Below are 24,001 nucleotides of genomic sequence, written 5' to 3' on the forward strand. Positions count from 1 at the left end.
ACTACATGTATTTTTTTCAGATTTTTTCTACCATTTCCTATAATAAAATAACCTAATTCAGACTAATTATTTATAATTATAACGTTATTTTGCTCAAATATCATTTCAGCATTCAATATCTAATTAATTAAAATTATAATGTATTAATTTAATTAAGAAATTATGATTTGTCGTAAGGAATTCTGAAGAAAATTACATATGTGTTAACTGCTTCAAAACTATAAAAACGCCAACGTCGCATTTTCTCTCAAAATTAGCTGTTATAAATTATTCAAACACTTCAAAAAAAATTATAGCTAATGTAATTTATACTTTCAATGAGAGATCTAATCATTAATAAATATTTTACATTTTATAAATCCTCTTAAAAAAAATAATTTGGTAAAATGCGACGTTGGCGTTTTTATAGTTTTGAAACAGCTCATAAATACTTTTATACCGAAAACAATTATGTATTTAATGCAAACTTAAAACTCTGTGATTCATAGTTTCTGTAATACATCAAAAATATTTTTAGCAGACTTTGTGTAAACGAAGTAGATTTTTTACTAAAAACATCAAAATCTTATAGTAAAATAAGTTTTCGTACAATTTTGTTACTTTTAGAAGAAATAGGCAAGAATTCTTCAAGCGTTGAAAGACAAGTAAAGATGCCTAACTTTTTCTTTCTCACATGGATTCTTACTTTTTCTGTTACAGTTCACAGAGTATTAACACAAAGTACACTTGAAGAGATTATTATATGATCCACTTCTATTTTCTCAATAATTTTTTTAACACAGAAACTTTCAAAATAAGTTCTTTTAGTTATAAATTACCTTAATTTAAAATCAATGGCTTTAGCCATGATATACCATTTTTTAAATATGTTCAGAAACGGCTTTTATTGTGAAAAATACACTCCGCGATTTCTATATGGTTTAGTGGAGTTTTCTTGTTTGTATTTTTTGACTTTCAACCATTCACAGTAGTCATGAACATACATAAAAAAAATAAACAACTATTGAAAAAATACTAAAGAAATATAATTCCAGAATTAACAAAGGTTGAGAGAGCTGTAGTTTTCGGTGGTTATGAACCTGAAAATATTTTTATTGATGAATATTCAGTTGTGATGAGATAATGTTTGAGATAATATGTAAAACAACTTTCTCTTTTTATACTTATTTGAATTCTGCACGAAAGTTGGCAGAATATGATGAATAAATCACTCAAACCGCACCTACACTGTGTATTGTATGTTAGTTTAAATAAAATTAATTAGTGTCACAAATTTTTGGTGAATCAGCTTCAAACTCAATCGAAAATTACTATATAATTCAGTCACACATTCATAAAAACTACTTTCCTAAAACAATCTAAAAACAAAAGTCAAAAGAATGTTTAATCTACTTTTATTGAATTATAATTACAGTTGTTAAGAGCATAAACTAGTTCCTTTTAATTAGAACACAAAACGAAATTAAATTTACATCAAAGAAGTGACAAGACCGAAATTTAAAACAAACTTACAAAGACCGAATGTCTTTAATGCTCGCATTCAAATTTAATTCGGAGGAGGTTTAATCATAGCTGCACAATAAAAAATTTATGATTTTTAGTATTCTGTTGTATCAGAGAACCGAACGCTCCTGTGTGCATTTAACAGTTTGTGAAACACGTAGAAATGGCAAAAAAGTATAACTAAACCATTTTACACCCAATTTTAATTTGCACCTGTTGTAGGTTTCTATTGGATATTTCTGCAGATTCTTTGAGACTGCTTTGGCTGGGACAAATGCACCCATTGTCTCCTTTTCGACGCTTTGTTACTTTCCTAATCCTAAATCTGGCTGCATGCTGGCTCATGATTGCTTTAGCAATAAAAGGGATCACTATATCGTACAAAAGCGACATTTTTTTCGTCGCTGAGTGCTTGCAAACTTGCAATTTGATGTTTCACGTTCGTATCTGTCGCAAACAAATTTCAATTTTCTTTTGAATTATTTCAGGGTGTTGGAAAATTCTTAAACCTGTATTTTCAAAAAAACAATTTGAAAAGTTTATTGGAAAATAGATCGAAATTCTGGCAACTTGACGATTTTCGAAGTGAGAAACTTTACAGCCAAATGCAGGGAATCACATTCGTTATTAAAAAAGTACTGCGTTACTACTATTTGTTAGTGTTATGTGTGGTGTTTTTATTCGATTTGCAACCCTTTGCCACGGGGTTGCTCCCCACAGGATGTTACCTTCCGGAGGGATGGTTCAAAGGTTTAACTCTAACTTTGTGGTTTCTGTCGGTTAGTTTCTTTCTAAATATACAAGGCACCAATGGATTCTTCTACTCACAAAGTGTTTCCCTCATTGTACAATTTAAATTGTTAAGTCATCGGTTCAAAACTACTCAATTTGACAAAAAAGAATTGAAGGAATTAGTCGATTATCACAATTTTTTAACCAGGTAATGACCAACTTACTGAAACAATAACTGGCAACAAAATTTCAGTTACTGCAAACAGCTAAACCAGGCATTTGCTGCCATATTCCTGCTCCAGTTTTTCACTTCGATCACTTCAGCATCTTTGTCAATTTTCATTTTCATGCAACCGTAAGTTTTAGCACTTGTGTTCACCAAAAGTAATTTTTTTTTCATCAGAGGCGCTTGGACGAATCGGATTAAATTTATCCTTTATTATTCGTACACACTTGTTGAAACCTCATTTTATTGTATTCCTGCGGAAATTCTTGTTAATGCCGTGAGTGCATAGTCATAGAGTTGTAAATATTTGACTTTTGTGTTTCAGGCAAGTGAAATTGGTAACTCCGTTTATGACTTAGATTGGCACAAAATTCGAATTAACCGCGTTAAAAAATGCATTGTTATTATTCTAGCCAGGACGCAAAAAACTATGGTTTTTACTGGATACGGGCTTGTTAATATGAATCTACAAACTTTCGTTGTTGTAAGTTGAAAAATGAATGATTTGAAAAGTTGATCTAAACCTGAAATTTTTCAGTATGTGAAGACGGTGTTCTCTTTTTATACCTACTTAAATTCTGTAAGAAAAATTTAATAATGAACATGATTTCTGTGACGAATATTTTGTTATTATAAGTTACGAGTTGAATGAATGTTAAAATAAATTGCATTTACAAAAAAAAAAATAATAAAAAAATTGCATCTTTAGTATTTTTATTTCAACAAACCTAATTCCTCATTAAAGAAAATTCAAACAGCAAAATAAGTTATGTGGACAAGTTATATGATTTTAAGAAAAGAAACTATGTTAAAAATTTATTGTTTCTAATTTTGGTTTTTGCTGTTGCATACAATTGTGTAGTTGACGGCTATGAGAGGAATTAAAAATTTAAAAGAATTTTTTCTATTGAATGACAACAAGTGTGTAACTGAACACATGTTGTTTTGTCAATAGAACTCAATAATTTGTGTCGGGGCGAAAAAATTGAAATTACATCACAAAATTAAAATCTCGAATGTAACAGATAGAAAATTGTAACAAATACAAACTGAGTTTGCTATAAGTATTTTTATTGTGTATTTTAAAAACAAATACAGGGTGCTTGAAAAGTGGCGCCTCAACTCAGTAGTAGTAGTATCTTGTTGAGAAGCATGTGTAGATAACAGGAAAAATCTTGAAGATATTCCCAAAGTCATGTTTTAAAAAATCTAGAGCTACAAACTTATGTTGTAAACTTTTTCAGACTTTTGCAGTTTATTAAAAATTAAAAAAATAAAATTTATCAAAAAATTACAGTGTGTACAGGGTGCGGCATTTTGGATGTCTGAATAGACGATCTCCTAAACTAAAAGGTTTAGAGAAAAACGAGTGTCACATTTTCGGTCCGTTTTTTGAGATAATAATTTTGGTCAAAACCGCATCTCGTTGTCATCTTTTGTTTCCGACTTATAAACAAATGTTGACATTTTAGTGAAATCTTAAAAAAAATTATATCTTCTTTATTATAAACGATACACATTTAAAACAAAGACAAAATCAGGCTTTTTTTACAGAAAATTTAATAATGTTATCAGCGTTTTTTTTAATCATTCGTTTAGCTGTAATAACATAAAGTTGTATTTTTTTAAATGGGAATCATAGTTGGCTATGACATTTTCGAAAAGCTTATTTTTTTCTGAACTGAAAACAGTATAAATACAGTTTGATATTTTTATATACTTTTGATAAAAAATATATTTAAAATATTAGAAAGTAGTTGGCCATGGAAAAATTATTTCACATAAAAGGTGTGAATAATCTAGAACTTTTGTAAACGGTTATTAAAGTAAAAAATGCGAAATTACAAAAATAAACTATGTTAAAGTTATTTTTAATTGAACAATTGAAAGTTGGTCGCAAATTTTAATTACATAAAAAATGTGCAGAAAATTGAAAACGATGTGTCACTAACTATTTGATGACAATTCTTTATAATTTAGTAAAGTGCAAAGGGAGGTGACGTTAATAATGTTATATATTATTTTACTACAGATGGGATTTGATTTTGGTGTTTGGATTGATATTTTTTTGTAAAATAAAATTCTATTGACAGGCAATCATACAACTTATAAGATTTTTCTTTTTCCGGCATTTCATGTTTAAAATTAGAAAATAGAATGACAATGTAAGCTTTCCATTTTAAATCTAAAAACAAGTAATTTTTATTAATTGCAAAAATTTGATCTAATAATAATTTATTAAGCTGTTAATTGAATTAATTAGTGTTTAAAAAAATCATTAAATTATAAATACTTCTTGGGTAATACAATTTTTATAGTTTTAATTAAATTCAAAATTTTTTTATGGCCTGCTATAAAGAAAAAGCAAAATGTTGTTTTTTCTTAAATATTTAAAAATAATGTACTACACAAAAAAACATATCAAATCAGAAAAAATAAGCTTTTCAAAAATATCACAGCCGCCTATGATTCCTATTTAAAAAAATTAAACTTTATGTTATTCCAGCTAAACGGATATTTAAAAAAATATGCTGATAGCATTATTAAATTCTCTGTAAAAAAAGTTAATGTCTTGGTTTCAAATGTGCATCTTTTATAACAAGGAAGATATAATTTTTTTAAGATTTATTTTTATTGTTGATCAAATTTTATTGCGATCACGGTTGTTTGACAACATATCATTTTTATAATTTTTTAAATATTTGTATCTTTATTTGTAAGCATTCCTCTACCACATACAATTGAGTTGGTGCGCCGGTTTTTAAGCACCAGGTATATGCATATGATTTTTTCCAGAATTTCTTACAACTATTTATACCTACTGATCTGTTTAAATATTAATTAAAAATATTAATGTTAAACAAATTAAAAGTAAATACTAAATATTATTATTTATTGAAATTTTATGGTTTCTGCTGTTATTCTAAAACAAATGATTTTTAAAAGTTTTGATTTGTAGCAAAAAGTTCTTAATAAAACTATTGCAATTCATTATTTTTTAGTGCTGGCGACATTTGTACACTTTTAAACACTGCTTATTCTCAAATGACAAAATATAGAATAGAAGATTTTTTTCAGCCACTTAATATTAATTACTTAGTCATATTTATTATAAGGAATTGTCAAAAAAAATTTGGAAATATAAAGAAAAACAAAATATTTATTTTTTGAGATACTTATAAATAAAAATTTACTTTAAGCACTCACCTTCTATTTTGTACTATGATATTAATCTAAAGCTTTTGTAGAAGTTTAAGTAAAATTTTAAATCCTTTCTGGAAATTGTCTAGTACCATACAAATAACTCAAAAAAGGATAATCTTAAGTGATTTGTAAACGTCCACAATTTTTTAACGTACCTTGAGATCACCATCATTTCGTCAAAGTAGAAGAGTAGGTGAAAAATGAATTCAAAACACGTTGCCACGCTTGAAGTGACACCTTTCAAATGGAGTGGGTCTAAAAAACGCTCTTTAAAAAAGAATGTTTAATCTGACTTTATTCAATTATAATTAAAACAATAAACTAGTTCCTTTTAATTAGAGACAAAATTAAATTTACATCAAAGAAGTGCCAGGTCGAAATTTTAAACAAACTTACAAAGACACGAAACTGAATGTCTTTACTGTAAGCATTTAAATTTAATTTGGGGGTGGTTTAATTATAAGCTGCACAATAAAAAATTAAAGTTTTTCTTTTCTGTTATATTAGACGAGTTCCAGTGATTTTATGTGCATTCTACGTTGGTGCACCGCAAGTGAAAAATGCCTAAAAAGTATAACCACATTTACGAAACATAACACACAAAATTACGATTTGTAGGTTCAGGTCTGATGACATTTCTGCAGACTCGTTACGACTGCTTTGGCTGGGTCATATGCACCCATTTTTCCCTTTTCGGCGCTCTTTTGCATTTTTGATCATCAATCTGACGGCTTGTTTCCTCATGATTGCTTTAGCAATAAAAGGGATCACCATATCTTACAACAACGACATTTTTTTCGTAGCGGAGTGTTTACAAACTTGCAATTTGATGTTACACGTTCATACTTTAACAAAAATAACTGATAAATGTCTTGACATTCTGATTTTAGGGTGTTGGAAAATTCTTAAATTTGTATTTTCACAGAAACGGTTTACAAGCTTTACTAGAAAATAGATCAAAATTCTGGAAAATTGACGATTTTAAATGTGAGAACATTTACGAAGATTTGTCAGGAATCACATCCACTGTGAAAAGAGGACTTCGTTATTATTATTGTGGAGCCTTAGTTGTGATATTTTTATTTGATTTGCAACCCTTTGCCACAGGATTGCTCCCCACAGGATGTTATGTTCCTGAAGGATGGTTTAAGGGTTTAACCCTAACTTTGTGGCTTCTCTCGATCAGTTTTTTCCTAATTATACAAAGCACCGACGGTTTTTTCTGTTCACTGAGTGTCGCGATTGTCATACAATTCAAACTGTTAAGTCATCGGTTTAAAAATATGCACCTACTTTACGCTGAATCTGAAAGAAAAATGTGGAAAGAGCTGAAAGGATTAGTGGACTATCATAATTTTTTAACCAAGTAATAATTATAATAAAATATCAATCAGTAAAAACAATACAAATTTTAGTTACTGCAAACAATTAAATGCAGCCTTTGCGCCTATATTTTTGCTTCAGTTCCTTGTATCAATCGTTTCAGCATCTGTGTCTATTTTTATTTTCATGCAACCGTAAGTACAATGTGTTTTTAAATGATTCTCATCTAGTCGTCTGTGAATCTCTCATGTAAAATCAGAAAATGCAGCTTCATAGAACTAATGATAGGCATTTATACATAGATAAAAAGTGTTTTCTTGCACAGTGTAACAATTTAGTTACATTTTAACGAAATTTTTCAAAGAAATTAAGTGATTGTCACAACTGACAGATTTGACATTTATTGACAGAGGATTCAATTGAGTAAAGCGGCACATTTTTTTTACATGTAAACCAATTTCAAAGCTAACTAGAGAATAATCATTTAAAAACACATTTTATTTAATTTACTCACACCAAAAATGATTTTTTGTATAGGGGTGCTTGGTCAAATCGGATCAAATTTGTGCTTTACTATTTAGCTATAATGGTTGAAACTTCGTTTTATTGCGTTCCTGCGGAGATAATTGTTAATGCTGTAAGTTGTAGTACAAAAGTTGTAAAAAATCAGCTTTCATATTTTAGGCAAGTGAAATAGGTAACGCCGTTTCTGACTTGGATTGGTACAAAATTAAAATAAATAAAGTTAAAAAGTGCTTTATTATTATTCTAGCCAGGACACAAAAAACTATGGTTTTTACCGGATATGGGCTTGTTAACATGAATCTTCAAACATTTGTAATTGTGAGTTAAACAAATTTATTTAAACGTTTACTAAACCCAAAATTTTGCAGTATGTCATGACAGTGTTTTCCTTTTATACCTACTTAAATTCTGTACGAAAAATTTAAAAATAAACGATATAGATTGTACATAATTGTATAAATTGTAAAATAGAATTTAATAAATAAAATAAACATTCTGTAAGTGTAACAACACAATTATTAGAAGCCGTGTTAAGCGTTTAATAAATTAAGTGTCATATAAGGTTGTAAAAGAAAAAAAAATGTAATAAAATCTAGTAATTTAGAATAAGTCTTTTATTTACTCCGACAGCAGAAAAAATAAAAACTTTAATATTTTTGTTTTAATAAATTCCATTACAAAGGCAAATAAACAAACAGAAAATACTCATTGAAAATAAAAAGTAATAAAATTCTTTACCTCATACAAAAGAAAGTCCTAAATATTTTGAATAACTCGATAATTATTTTTCTTAAAAATACTTTGAAATGGTTCAACTTATTTTGACTTGATAGTTTCTTCAAATAGTAAGTTGACTTTCGCCCATAGAAAGATTGAAATCGTCTTATTCTGATCAAAAACAACAACTTATCACCCATTTAGTAGTTTGAAAATTGAAAGCTTAGTCGAATGAATGCTTGTTTAAAAACGAAAAAAATCGCTCATTGAAAAGAAAAGTAATAAATTTTTTTACTGCACACATGAATATTTTGAATAACCCGAAAATTATTTTTCCTAAAAATACTTTGAAATGGCTCAACTTATTTTGACCAAAAGCGATGATTTTCTTGATAGTTTTTTCAAATAGTAACTTGACTTTCGCCGATTAGAAAGACTGAAATCGTCTTATTCTCACCAAAAACAACTTATCACTCATTTAGCTATTAATTTGAAAATTGAAAGCTTAGTGGAATGAATTCTTGTTTAAAAACGAAAAAACTCGCTTCAAAATGGCTAGAAGCGTCTTATTCTAACCAAAGACGATGATTTACGTTTTATTTCGTTAAGATAAGTGGATTTCTATTACGTCTTCGGTAAAAATTCCATCCTTAAATGCTTTAAAATGGCTTAAGTCTATTTATTTTCCAGTTATTATAAAGTTGGAGTTTTGATATTTTGTAGATGTCATTTATACTCTAGGACACATTTCAGGAAAATATTTTTGACTATACAAAATGTCCCAAAAAAAAAATAATGCTTTTTTAATGGCATGCTATTATTTTTTGTACTAATTATGATACTTTTTTAGCTTCTTATATGTCCCTAAAGCTTTGTTTATAAATCGGTTTAGGAATTACAGTTAAAAAAAATAAAAATCAAAAAATTTTGATTTACACCTTTAGTTTTAAAAATTTCTAAAAATAGAAACTGTGGATTTTTGATGACATTACTGCTAGGTACGTGTTAACAAGGTCTAACAGACTTACTAATTAATTTTGATTGATTTGAATTACTACATGGTGTTTACAATTTAATTCCAAACTTTTAAAAGCTTTTGGAGCTTTTTATTTTGCTTATAAATGACAACCTTTATTTATTTTTATATCGTTCAATGCATAATTAAAAAACAAACAACTTTTTATTTTACAACCCTAACGTAAATTCTAATAGATTCGGAGTTATTTGATAAAAACTTGTTTTGGCAAGAATTTTAATGAATACATATCGGAGATAGTTTTAACACCGTTTGTTTTTATGTCAGTCGATGAAGAATTAACAAATAATTTTTTTTGTTATCACAACCCTGTTGCAAATCCTAACACATTCGGAATTATTTGTTAAAAAATTAATTGTGTCAATGACAAATGACTAATAATTAAAAGTCGAATACGGTTATTGTTTTTGGGAAATAACTTGACTTGCAATATGGTTGTATAACAAAAAGTGTTTTCCTTTTTTAATTCTGTTTCGAATGATATAAAAATAACCAGGGTTAAAGCTATCTTAGACTTTTATTCATTAAATTTGTTAATAAAATAGCAAAAACAAAACAAAAACAAGTTTCTTCTAAATAACTCAGAATGTGTTATAATTTAGTTAGGGTTGTAATAAAAAAATTCGTTTCTTAATTATGCATCGAATGATATAAAAATTTACAGGGGTTGCTGTTTGAAATAAGCACAATAAAAAGCTTTAAAGTTTGAAAAGTTTTTTAAGAGTAATCCCTAAACCAATTTAAAAAAAATTAAGGGACATGTAAGAAGCAAAGAAGATATCATAATGAGTACAAAAAAATGATAGCATGCTATTCAAAAAAAGTATGTCATACCTTTTTTGAGACACTTTGTATAATCAGAAATATCTTCCTGAAAAGTGTCCTAGAGTGTAAATATAATCTACAAAATATCAAAACTACAACTTTAATAATAATTGAGCTACAGAAGACGGAAGCTGGGTTGGGCCTAACCTGTATAAACCTGTTAATTATGCCCTAGGGCCATAATAAGCGGGCATAATGCTTACACCCGCTAATTCGTACTAATGAGGGCCATAACAAAAGGGCATAATCATTACGTCCGCTAACTTGTAGTAATGCTGACAAAAATAAATCAATTAATTTTCATATTCCAAGTTGAAAATAAAACGTTATATGTACCACGAGCATAACTCGATTTTATAAATCTCGGGCAACTTAAAATCTCGGACCGGAGGCTTTCGAATATAAACATCTTCATTATGCCCTTGGTACATAAAATACTATTTCTCTCTGTGGATGTTTTTTGAACAGCTTGTCTTAATTTGTCATTCGCAAATTTTTTCAGAACACCAAGAAAAATTTTAAGAGAATTGTTTCTATAGACTTATTCTACTATTAAATTTAATTCAGTGGTGAAACCAGGCCTGAATAATAGAAATTGTTTACAATTAGAATTGACAAGCTTTTTTCTTTGAAGTTATAACACGTGTGTAATAAGACACATTTAGTGTCATTTTATCAATATAACTCAATAAACCATGAGTTATATATTAATATGTGTGTCACGGTGAAAAAAAAACAGTCCAAGTAGATTCTGTGTGCAATCTACGTTGGTGCAATGCAAGTAAAAATGCGAAAAAAGTATAATCAAACTCGCGAAAGCAAAATATCCAAAATTTAAACTTGTAGGTTTATGTATAATGATAGTGATGGCATAGCTGCAGTTCCTTTGATGCTATTTCGGTGGGGAAATATGCACCCATCTTCCCCTTTTCGACCGTCTGTCATATCCTTGATTATCAATGTGTGTGTCTGTGGTTTCCTGATCGCGTTAGCAATCAAAGGAATCATAGTGTCTTACAACAATGATATTTTCTTCACGGTTGAGTGTCTACAAACTTGTAATTTGATGTTTCACGTTTGTATCGTCAGCAATAAGCGACAAAATAGTTGAAATAACAATTTCAGGGCATTGGAAAATTCCTAAACCTGTTTTTTCACAGAGCCAATTTGAAGATTTTGGTGGAAAGCCGGTCACAATTCTGGAAAATTGACGATTTCAAAGGGGAGGACATTTACGATGAAATGGAAAAAATAAAAACCGTTATGGGCAAAGGATTGATTTACTATTATGTGGCTGTTATAAGCGTTGGTCTTTTATTTGACTTGCAACCTTTCTTAACTGGAGCGCTCCCATCAGGATGTTACACTCCTGAAGGATGGTTTAAGGGCATAACTTTGCTAACGTGGTTACTAACTTTTAGTTTTTTGAATGGTGTGCAAGGAACCGACGGATTTTACTTTTCAATAAGTATTTCTATTGTCATTCAGTTTAAATTGTTAACTCATCGTTTCAAAAACATTCGATTATTTTACAATGAACATGAGCGAGAAATGTGGTAAGAGCTGAAAGAATTGGTTGACTATCACAATTTTCTAATGAAGTGATGATAATCAAATATGCGAACATTACTTATAGTGCCATTTTAGTTACTGCAATCTATTAAATAAGATATTCTCGGCTGTATTTCTTCTTCAGTTTTTCGTATCAATTAGTTCAGCATCTTTGTCAATTTTTATTTTTATGCAACCGTAAGTTGGACATTTTTTCTTGAATGGAAATGATTTTTTGTTTAGAGGCCCGTGGTCAAATCGAATCAAATTTATGCTTTATTATATGGCTTTAATAGTTGAGACTTCGCTTTACTGTGTTCCTTCGGAACTGATTGTTAATGCTGTAAGTTCAAAACTACTAGTAACAAAAATCTAAATATTGTGTTACAGGCGAGTGAAATTGGTAACGTCATTTATGACTTGGATTGGTACAAAATTAAAATAAATCAATTCAAGAAATGTCTTGTTATTGTTCTAGCCAGAAAAACTCATCTCAACCTTAACTTTTTAGAATGTGAAGACAGTGTTTTCTTTTTACACCTATATCAACTCCGTGAGAAAAATTGAAAAGTAAAATGGAACTAGCACTAAGCACTAGAGCACTTATTATGTAATCATTAGAAATCTAGAATAAAAGTATTGCAACTGCTTTTAAATATTCTATCCTAATCATCTAATCCTAAATAAACATTAAAAAACATTCAACACAGTTTTTAAGAAAAATTGTAACATGTTATTTGTTCTACGAGAACCAACAAGAAGTAAAAATTGAAAATTCATTGATGAGTTTCTGTCTCCAAAAAAAGAATTAAAAATGTTGTTGAATATAACTTGGTAAACAATAACTGGCTACACATACAGGCTGTCTCAAAGATCCGAAAAAGCTCAATAACTTGTTTAGTACTATAGCTTTTTTTTTAATTATAACTGCGTTTCTGCTGTATATTTTTAAAAATTGCGATATATATACAGGTGTCCCAGTATAAAAAAACACACTAAAGTTTATGTTTTTTCATATGGAATATTCTAAATTTTATTATTTGTGGACGTAGCTTTTAATACTGATGATTTTAATTTAAACTAAACTTAAATCTGTTCCAATTGTTTAGTGAATTGCTATTAAAAACATAGAAAGAATAAAAACTTTGTTAAAGGTTGAATAACTTAAAAAACTTAAATGCACCTTATTTTTGTTCTTACTTCTAAAAGATTATAAAATTGTCTATCAAAAAACATATAGTTTCAAACAAAAAAGATATTTTACTTTAAGCGTTTATTTTTGGAACAATACGTATTAGCTGTTTCAGAATTACAAAAAACGCCAACGTCGCATTTTTTCTGAAAATTAGCTTTTATGAACTTCAAAAAATTATTAGCTAACGTAAGTTATACTTTTAAGAAAGATCTAATCATTAGTAACTGTTTCATAAATCTTATTTAATTAAATTAAATAAAAAATTTGGTAAAATGCAACGTTGGCGTTTTTATTGTTTTGAAACAGCTAATACTATTCATGAGCATTGTTGTTAACATAGTAAACCATACAATAATCATAGCAACTCTACTAAAGATCATTTGTTGGAGTTTATAAGGGAATTTAAAAATTCGCCATAAATAATGAAATTTTACTTATTTCATTGTTATAAATGACGAATGATGGTCTAAGAGTAACATTAAAGTTATTATTAGCTGAAATTTTCACTTTTCGACTACTAAAATAATAGCTAATATTTTTTTAAATGTTTAAAGTTAAATACCTGTTCAGTAATCAGCAAAAGACTTAAAACTGTTAACGTTTTAAGAGAGACAATTTACAGGTCTTTTAGATGCAAAAGTAAAAAACTGAGTGTTTCATTTAAAATTTTGATATTCAACTTACAACAAACCTTAAAATTTTTTTATCTTCTCGGTTGTAGTAAGCTAAAAAAATAATATATCTTTTAAACTTGAACTTTCTTTTTTAAAGTGGTGAAAGTGCTACTTTTCTGAGATTCTTAGTTTTTATGTAATGAATTTTTTTAAAAAGTGTGCTTTCGTCAAAAAAAAAATAAATTATTTCAAAAACAAAGCAAAATAGACCAATAACAGTTTAGCTTAAAAACATCAGAGTTAAAAGCTACATCCAAAAATGCAAAAAAATATAGATTGTTTCATTTAAAAAAAACATAAGTTTTTGTTGTAGCTAATTTCGGAAACAGCCTGTACCAGGTGGGGCAACCTTATCGCGCACCTAAGAAAATCGCGATTTTTATTTAATTAAAAAAATATTGCATTTTACACGCCTGACTGTACGTTCGAAAGGTATCTCTTCTAATTTTTTGGTAATTTTTCGCTTGCAGATAAAAATAATAATTAAAAAAAGTAATTTTCGACAAAAAAGTCAAATTCTAAATTTTATACTAATCCACGCGTACTTACTTCAGACAATTGTTTACGAAATTAGCGAAGAAAAATACCAATCAGATTTTGAATTAAACGCACATTTACATTTTAACTTTAAAAATTATTTTTATTTATGAGTTGCTACTTGTGGCGTCGTAAATTTAGGTGACAATGTGAACTGTAATTGGGCTAAGATTGTAAAAGATTTCTTTGGGATATTTCAATGCAAGCATCAGTTTAATTGTAAGACTGTATATAAGGGGCTTCAAATAGATCGGCTACTGGTAACTGATCCCTTTGTTGGCAAATTATACCATCTTCTAATAAATCACGCGTTTAGTTTGCGTCTAAATAAAAAAAATTATTTCACCAACCAAGTAAAAATTTATAATTCTGATACCAGCGTTCGATGGGCTAGCAGGTAAGGATTCATTTGGTCTAAAAACTTTGTAGTTAAATTAACAGTTAGTGTCCAAAAACTCACCAAGCTGCTACGACTTTATTTATTGACAAAAAAAATTTGATAAAAATCGAGAATGGTCCTTATCAGTGTGCGATTTTCTTGGGTGTGCGATAAGGTTGCCCACCCAGTATACTTGAAAATAATTTTAGGTAAGTCAGAGAGTTAGTATGTACGGCTTTTGTAAAAAAATATAAATTGTCTAACTTTTAAAGGTCAATAATGAACTTTTTTACATCGCTAAGAGACCTTGCATTATGAATAACAATTATTTTATTAGCTTTATTTGTGATCAGTTGATAAATGATCACTCATGTACCGTCTTTTTTATAAGACTTAAGTTAAATAGCTTTCGCTAGACTTCGCTTTTTAAATAAAATTCCATATCATTATTGTTATTATTTAATTTGCGAAATGTGCAGGTGCACAAGACAAGACAGGGTAGAAAATGTGTTAAAAATTTAGCTCTTACATACACAATTAAAATTGCCAATAATTTCTGGTTTCTAATTCCGTCGCAGTACATCTAGCGTACAATTAGTTGCCGACTATGAGAAAAATTAAGAATTTAAAAGATTTTTTCTGTGAAATTGCAGCAAGTGTGTAATTAGACACACGTGGTGCTATTCTGTCAATATAACTCAATAAACAATTAGCTGCATATAATATACGTTTTGCAGGGAAAAAAATTAGTCTGACTTCATCTACTCTACAAAAATGTAAGATTAGTGATCAGTGATCACACAAACTATTTTAGATAAGTCATTTGAATTTTTTACAAATTTGTCAGTGATCATTAAATTAGATAAGAATTAAAAATTTTGCTAGTAAGCAAATAGCAAGACATACAATTAGTTCGACTTCGTGTACTCTTTTTTCTTTTTAATACTTTACATAAGTTTCATAAGATAGAAATACATTCCTTTTAATTTTTATAACATAAGTTTCTAAATAATCAATTTTCAGCTTGCTTTCCTAAAATATTTTTTTCTGTTTTCGTGCCAAAATTTTACAACACCTACCTTAAAATCACCCACTTTGGTTAAACTTCTTTGGGGAAACGTGTTTGAAAAACTGTAACTTCTATCAAAAGAATGTTTCGTAGTCATAATTACAGTTGTTAAGCTAGTTCCTTTTAATTAGAACACAAACGAAATTAAATTTACATCAAAGAAGTGACAAAACAAACTTACAAAGAGACTGAATGTCTTTAATGTAAGCATTCAAGTTTAATTTGGAGGTGGTTTAATACACCATGAAAAATTAACGCAATTTTTAATATTCTGTTATATTAGAACAAGCGACGAAGCATCTGCTGCATTCTGTATTACCTATCAGTGCAACGCAAGTACAAAATGGCAAAAAAGTATAATTATTCAAAAAAGCAGCAAATTTTCATTTGCAGGTTTGTAGGTTTAGGTCTGACGATATTTCTGCGGATCCCTTGAGATTGCTTTGGTTGGGACAAATGCACCCATTTTCCCCTTTTCGGCGATCTGTTGCATTCTTGGTCATGAACGTGAGTGCTTGTTGGCTCCTTGCTGCCTTAGCAATAAAGGGAATAATAACATCTTACAAAAACGATATTTTTTTCGTCGCTGAGTGTTTACAAACTTGCAATTTGATGTTTCACGTCTGTATTTGTTACAAATAATTCATGATTTTATAAAAATCTCAATTTCAGGGTATTGGAAAATTCGTAAATTTGTTTCTTCATCGAGACAATTTGAAGAAGTTATTAAAAAATAGGTCAAAATTTTGGAAAATTGACGATTTTCAAAGCGAGGAGATTTACCAAGAATTGTCAGAAATTACGTCTACAGTGAAAAAAGGGCTTCGTTACTATTATTGTGGGGTTGTAGTTGTGATGCTTTTATTTGATTTGCAACCTTTTGCAACCGGTTCGCTCCCGTCTGGATGTTACGTTCCTGAAGGATGGTTTAAAAGTTTAACAGTAATGACCTGGTTGCTATCTCTTAGTTTTTTAAATGGTGTACAAGGCATGGACGGATTTTTCTGTTCAATAAGTATTTCCATTGTAATACAGTTCAAAATGTTAACACATCGGTTCAAAAATATGCGACTATTCCACAATGAATCTGAAAGGAAAATGTGGAAAGAGCTGAAAGAATTGGTAGATTACCACAATTTTTTAACCAGGTAATACCAGTATTAGCTGTTTCAAAACTATGAAAACGCCAACGTCGCATTTTAACAAATCATTTTTTTTTAAATAAGATTGATAAAATCGTAAAATAATTATTAATGATCTATCATTGAAAGTATAAATAACATTAGCTATTCGTAGGTTTAGAGGTAAAATTCATTAACTAACATTTTCATGTTTTTGAGATATGTACGAAATAATAATATCTATTAGGTATAAAAAAACAAAGTAATTTAAGAAGTTATTTCTACATATTATACATATATATTATTAGATTATTATTAGATATTAAAAAATATCTGTTACTCACCAATAAATGAATGTAATGCTAAAAAATTGCAGTACAAAATCAAGAAAGATAGAAAGACGTAAGTGTGCACTTAATGAATTTTATCTATTAAATATTTTTTTACTTTATTAATTAATGAAAATAATTTTAATTTTACAATATTCTAGACGTATTTTTATTAATATCTATTTTATATTTTCTTATATTTTCATAGACGCTTTCATTTGCTTTAGGTTCTGAACAAATTTCATGTGATATTTTGTTTGCGTTGGTAGAAACACTATAGAACCAAGGATGCAATTTTTCTGAGATAAGTCTTTTGTTGCATATCTTTACCAAGTCTTTTTTCGTTAATTCTACCTCGCTCTTTTGTACACAGAGTGATAGTCAAATTGATACAAAATAATTCCTGGAGAGAATTTTTATATTTTAAAAATTTAATTTTCAACCATTTTTCTCCTCATCTTTATTTGTGTTTTTAATTGTTTGAACATCTCTCAAATTATCTAAATTGCCGTATTTATGTTCCACTACATAGTACTCGTATAGTTCTTTTTTTACCTTGACTTTTTTTTTAATTAAAACTTCAGAATTGTACTTCCAGTTGTAAAAACAAATCTATTTTTTTCTTATGATTAATACCAGAGTGCATAGAATCTAATATTCTCTAAAAGGAACAGTTTTTGTGCCTTAACATCAAAATCTATGTGTTGCTAGTTAGTGAGTTACCTTTACTAAAAAAATCAGATGTAATTAACGAATTCAAAAGTTTGGGAACTTTGCTTTTTTTATTACATTGTTTTTTGAAGCTTACTACCAAAAAGAAAACAAATTAAAACAAAGGTATCTGCATTTAACTCATTTTTACTTGAAATGCACTTATTAATGATTTTTACCTCTATACCCACGTATTATTCTTTTGAAGTGCATGAATAATTTATAATAGATAATTTTGAGAGAAAATGCGACGTTGGCCTTTACATGGTTTCGAAACAGCTAATAAACAGGGTAATTCTTTTAAGGCTTTTTAGAAACTTTTTAACTTCTAATAATACTAGAGCTTTAAATTTTTTTATACGATCTAAATCGACCATTCTGAGTTCAACTAAAATATTTTCAAAATGGCTGAATTTTTAGAACTACGAGAAATTGGCGCCAACTTTGATGTTATAAATAGTAGTAGTAATAGTAGTATAATAGTAATAGTAGTAAATAGTAGTAGTAGTATTTTATTGAATTTTTGAATTTGCCTCTTGAAGCAGTAAAATGTACTTTAGTTAATAATAGTTAATAATGAACCAGCTTAAAACTAAATAAAATGTTGTAGTTTGCATTTTGTTGATCATTTTGCAAGGTCTACGTGATTAACTATGAAAATTATGGAGTAGAATCCGTTTTTGTAATTTTTTCAAAAACTGTAGGAAATAGGCACAAGACTTATTGATAAAAGTCACCCTAAGTATCAAAGTTTTTTTGATTGCCATTAAGTAAATAGGGTTGTTTTATTTGAAAATACTGAGTTTTGATAACTATTTTGAAAAAATCATACTAGCCATGAGTTTTGACAGATAACAATTTTCCAAATTTTAGAAGACTTTTCAAAACTTTGGTTATCAAATGCAAAAAAAAATATTTTATCCCAATGTGTTCAAGGGCTGTGATATTTTAGATAAACCTTGCAAATGAAAATTTTAACAAAAAAATTGACATATGTAAAAAACTTTAACAGATAAGTACTAACAACTTAGGTAAATTTTCCTCATCTTGAAGAGGTAAATTTAAATATGTAATAAAAATATGTGGTTACTTTTTAAAATTTCAAACTTGGCGTCTTTTTAGAATAACTTGGATCGTATTCAAAATTTTAAAACTCTACCTGTATTAGAAGTTAAGTTAAAAAGTTTCTAATGTAAGCCTAAAAGAATCAACCTGTTTTTATAAATAATAAATTAATTTCAACAATTTCAGTTATTGCAAGCTACTAAATACAATCTTTGCATCAATATTCCTGCTCCAGTTTCTCGTATCGATCATTTCAGCATCTGTGTCTATTTTTATTTTCATGCAACCGTAAGATTTTGACAATTTGCTTTCAGCAAAACTGATTATTTTTTCAGTGGTGCGTGGTCAAATCGGATCAAATTTATACTTTATTACTTAGCTGTAGTAGCTGAAACTTCATTTTATTGTGTTCCTGCAGAGATTATTGTCAATTCAGTAAGTAATAGTATACAACTGTTATGAAAAAATAGCTTTCGTATTCCAGGCAAGTGAAATTGGTTACGCCGTTTCTGAATTGGATTGGTACAAAATTAGAATAAATCAAATTAAGAAATGTTTCGTCATTATTCTAGCCAGGACACAAAGAACGATGGTTTTCACCGGATATGGGCTTGTTAATATGAATCTTCAAACCTTTGTTGTCGTAAGTTGTGAAATATTTTATTAAAAAAATGATTTAGATTTGAATTTTTTTAGTATGTCAAAACAGTATTTTCTTTTTACACCTACATCAACTCTGTGAGGAAAATTGAAAAATAAACAGGAGTCCCTATTGTAAATATTTACTTATTAAAATAAGCACGCAATGATTCAGAAATAAAAAATTTGCAATATCTGAGTTCTGAATTAGCTTTATTGAAAAAAAAATAATAAAGTTGAAAGTTAACAATTCAGCGATTTTGATCTTTTTGATAACCTAAGCACAATAAAGAAATAGAAAAAATATATAGCTTTGTTTAATAAACATAATTGTTTTTTTCTAGATTTTTTGTTTTAATTATTATAGACTATTACTGTATTTTTATAAGGGTTTACTGACTGCGTTCTATAAATAAAGTTCTATTATTATTACGAGTATTAATTATTATCAGTTATTATTTAATTTGTGAAATGTGCAGATGAGTAAGAGAAAAGAGAATAAAAAATCTGTTTTTGTAGTACAATAAACAATGCCTTTCAGAACATATTCCTGCTTCAGTTTCTCATATCCCTAGCTTCAGCACCTGTTTCTGTTCTAATTGTCGTATAATAAAACCATAAGTTAATTTGCTATAAAATTTTCAACGTTTTGTTCAAGTAAAAACTAGACCTACCGATTTTTTATTTTAATTGCAAGAACATAAAAAAAATTGGTGGATATGGTTTGGTTGATATAAATCTACAAACTTTGATTGTTGTAAGTTATTTCAATTGATTGGCAAGGTTTTTTACATAATTTGCTACAGATATGTAAATTCGATTTCACATACACTTATTTGAATTCAGTAAGAAAATTTTCATCAGAGTAAAAGAGCTGAAGAAATATTTTTTATTTACAAACACATGTATTTTGCCAGTTTCTAGCCTTTTTAAAATCGGGAAGCATAAATTGTGTTAGAAATATATATTTAATTATTAGCTGTTTCAAAACTATAAAAATGACAACGTCGCATTTTACCGAATTATTTTTTTTAATAAAATCGAAAAAATTGTAAAATAGTTATTAATGATTAGATCTCTCATTAGCACTATGAATTACATTAGCCATACATTTTTTGAAATATATACATAATTTATAACAACTTATTTTGAAAGAAAATGCGACGTAGGTGTTTTTATAGTTTTGAAACAGATAATATATATTTAAACAAAAAGTGGTTGTGAATAAAATGTTTCCCACCTTTGTTGTAACACACTGTTGTTAATTATTTTATAGTAGTTTAACATTAATTATAATAATGCATTGTATTTAACAAAACTAAATAAAAATCAGTTAAACAAACAGCAAGGTATTTTCTAAACAAAGCGTTGAAAAAATAAGGAACTAACAATTAGTTTGAATAATCTTCTTTTAAGTAATGGTCTTTTTTCGGAAACAATTTCACCATTTTCACTAGAAAGACGCTTAGTTAGAAAGTTTTTTTTCGTTAACTCACGACTTGCAATACTTACAGTGCCGGGAATTTGTTTAACTTAAGGTAATTTCAGTGTTCAATTTTAAATAAACTTACATCAAGCATTTGATGTAATTTAAATTGCTAAAAGTTGTCAAAAATTATGTGATTTCAAGTTACAATCTGAACTCGTTTCGAATATTTGTTGAAGAAATTTAGTTTACCAATCATTTCTAGCCTGTTCCTGGTATCTAGTGATTAATAACTTTCACAAAAATTAAGTTTTCTTTACTTAAATAATCTTAAGCTTAGAGTTAAAAATATGTCCTCGTAGAATAAGCGTTAACTTTTAACTTGTTTTCCGGAGACACTTACCTAAATGTAACGTTTCAAACAAAGTACAAATTGTTGCACAAATATGTCTTTCCACCACGACGCTTATATCAAATTTGAGCTAGTCTTCCGTATATAAGTTTGTACAAAATTTTAAATCATTATTTAGGGCTCTAGTACCATACAAAGTAACAAATTATTTAAGAAAATTTCTTTGCACCATAAAGGAATACTTAATTTAATTCGGTTATAATCACCGTTTTTAAATGCTAGAACAAGACAAAATAAATTTTACATCAAAGAAAACTACGAACTTTCAAACTTGGGTGTGGTTAATGATTTAAAGCTAATTGACAACGTCTTTTAGACCCGATAAAAAATTAAAAACAGTCGGCTACTTATTACGGCAGAACTTACAAAAAAGGGCAGTCGCTGTCTTGACACCAAAATTAACAAAAATGTATTCTTTTAATTACGTTCATGTGCACGTAGTTATATTTTTTTTAGGTTTTTCGAAGATGAAGATATTATTGAATTTCCCGTGAAACTTCTCCGTATTAGCCGTTTTCACCCCACACTTAATCCACTATGGTCCAGGATATTGTGGCCGCTGAATCTTATAACAAGTAGTGTTTTCATAATCCTGGCAATAAAAGGAATTGTAATGTCCATTCATGACGATTTGTTCTTCATGTCTGAATGCATACAAACCATCATTTTAATGCTGCATGTACGAATATTGCAAATATCGATCACCAAATGAGACTTATTTTCAGGGAATTACAAAATTCACAAATTTGCATTTGTATAAATCAGACATGGCTAGACTTTTGAGCGAACACCGCAAGTTCTGGAAAATTAAAAACTTTAAAAAATCTGGAGATGTGTACTTGGAGTGTAAACGAATGGACAACATTATTAAAAAAATTGTGCGATCTTATTGCGTCTTGTGCATAATTACGGCCATCTTCTTCGACTTGTTGCCTTTCAGCACTGGTTCGTTACCTACAGGGTGTTACGTTCCCGAAGGGTGGTTCAAATACTTAACAGTCATACTTTGGTTCGTTTCTTGTTTCTTCTGTGTTATTATTATGGGGACGGATTGTTTTTTCTGTTCCCTCGGAACATCACTAACTATACAATTCAAACTCTTGGCTTACAAATTTCAAAACATTCATGTATTTATACGCAAATCTGAAGAGGAGTTGTGGAAAGAATTCACAATGTTGGTGGATTATCACAATTTTTTGATGCGGTTGGTGCCAAATCTTCCCAAATCCAGGCTGATTTTAATTATTTTAGTTACTGTGGTACAATGAATGATGCTTTCAAGAACGTATTCCTGCTCCAATTTCTCATGTCTATAGCCTCAGCCTCTGTGTCTGTTTTTATTTTCGTACAACCGTAAGTCGATTTACAAGAATTGACTTGTTTTCAATGTTTTATTCAAGTGGGGACTGGACCAACAGAACCAAATTTCTCTTATACTTTGTTGTTATTATTTCTGAAAGTTCGTATTACTGTGTTCCTTCAGAAATTATCAAAAACTCGGTAAATCATTATGATAAGAAAAAATAAAATTGATTAATAAATAATTCCAGGCAAGTGAATTGAGCAAGTCTCTGTACGAATCAAAATGGTACAATACCGATGTTTCACAATTTAAAAAATGTATTGTCCTGGTTATTGCCAGAGCACAAAAAACTATTAATTTTAGTGGATATGGTTTAGTTTACATAAACCTACAAACATTCATTGTTGTAAGTATTGATTGTTTGGGTAAGCTCTACTGCAGAACTTTTGTTACAGATATGTAAAACGGTGTTCACATTTTACACTTATCTCAATTCGGCAAGAAAAATATCATCAGAGTGAAAAAGGCAAAGGAAGCTTACCAAACTTGTTCATTGTTAAATTGTAATTATATGCACTATATTTAATAAACAAGAATTAAAAAAACAATCTGTTTTCTTAATTTTCATTCCTTGAAGAACATAATAAATTTTCTTCGAAAACTTTGCATAAATTACACTTTTCCAGTCTATATTTTCATAATTTTAATCAAAGGAACGCAAATAATTATTCTTCACTGATTTATTTATTTTGTGAGATATCTTGATAAAAATAAAATTATTTTTTTTAATTTTTCTCTGAAGTTCTCCATTTATTTTGCTCTTTGTATACAGGGTGATTCTAAATCAATCGACCATTTTGAATGCAACTAAATTATTTTCAAAATGGCTGAGCTTCTGTTACTACAAAATATTGGCGCCAAGTTTGAAGTTTTAGATAGTAACCACACATTTTTATTGCATATTTGAATTTATTTTTTCAAGCTGAGTAAAATTTACTCAAGTTGTTGGTACTTATCTGTCATAGTTTTTGACTTACGTCAATTTTTTTGTTAAAATTTTCATTTGCAAGAGTTTATCTAAGATATTACAGCTCTTGAACCTTTTGCGATAAGTAAATATTTTTTTTGCAATTGATTCTAGAATTTTCGAAATTGTCAACTGTCAAAATTCATGGCTAGTATGATTTTTTTTTAAACGGTAATCAAAAAACTGCTATAACTTAGTTTTTTCAAATAAGACGACTTTATTTTCTTAAAGGCAATCGATATTTATGATGACTTTTATCAATACGTCCTATATTTGTCCCTTACAGTTTAAAAAAAAATCATAAAAAACGTATTTTACTTCATAATTTTCATAGTTAATCAAGTAGAGTTTGTAAAATCGTCAACAATTGTCAAACTTCAAAACTTTATTATTTTATTTAGCTCATTATCGAACAAGCAATAGAATAATAATATTTTATTACAGTTTATTATAACTTAGTGAAATACGTAAA

At 28.4% G+C, this 24,001-nt stretch overlaps 1 protein-coding gene and 1 long non-coding RNA gene across 2 annotated transcripts; both read left to right on the forward strand.

Moving 5' to 3' along the window:
• The first annotated feature begins 10,792 nt into the window (after window positions 1-10,792).
• LOC107398523 (uncharacterized) lies at window positions 10,793-11,380 on the forward strand. Its single transcript, XR_001575345.2, has 3 exons — window positions 10,793-10,889; window positions 10,938-11,166; window positions 11,217-11,380. It is a non-coding gene; the product is annotated as an uncharacterized LOC107398523 (long non-coding RNA).
• Window positions 11,381-15,175: 3,795 nt separating this feature from the next.
• LOC103314982 (uncharacterized) lies at window positions 15,176-19,752 on the forward strand. The gene is made up of 8 exons (XM_015982836.2): window positions 15,176-15,203; window positions 15,780-15,850; window positions 15,898-16,117; window positions 16,169-16,644; window positions 18,909-19,010; window positions 19,058-19,157; window positions 19,207-19,365; window positions 19,419-19,752. Exons 2-8 carry the CDS (start codon window positions 15,840-15,842, stop codon window positions 19,479-19,481), a joined length of 1,131 nt encoding a protein of 376 aa, XP_015838322.1. The 5' UTR covers window positions 15,176-15,203; window positions 15,780-15,839; the 3' UTR covers window positions 19,482-19,752.
• The last annotated feature ends 4,249 nt before the right edge of the window (window positions 19,753-24,001 follow it).

The sequence above is a fragment of the Tribolium castaneum genome, chromosome 4, assembly GCF_031307605.1.
Source record: "Tribolium castaneum strain GA2 chromosome 4, icTriCast1.1, whole genome shotgun sequence".
Taxonomy (NCBI): Eukaryota; Metazoa; Arthropoda; class Insecta; order Coleoptera; family Tenebrionidae; genus Tribolium; species Tribolium castaneum.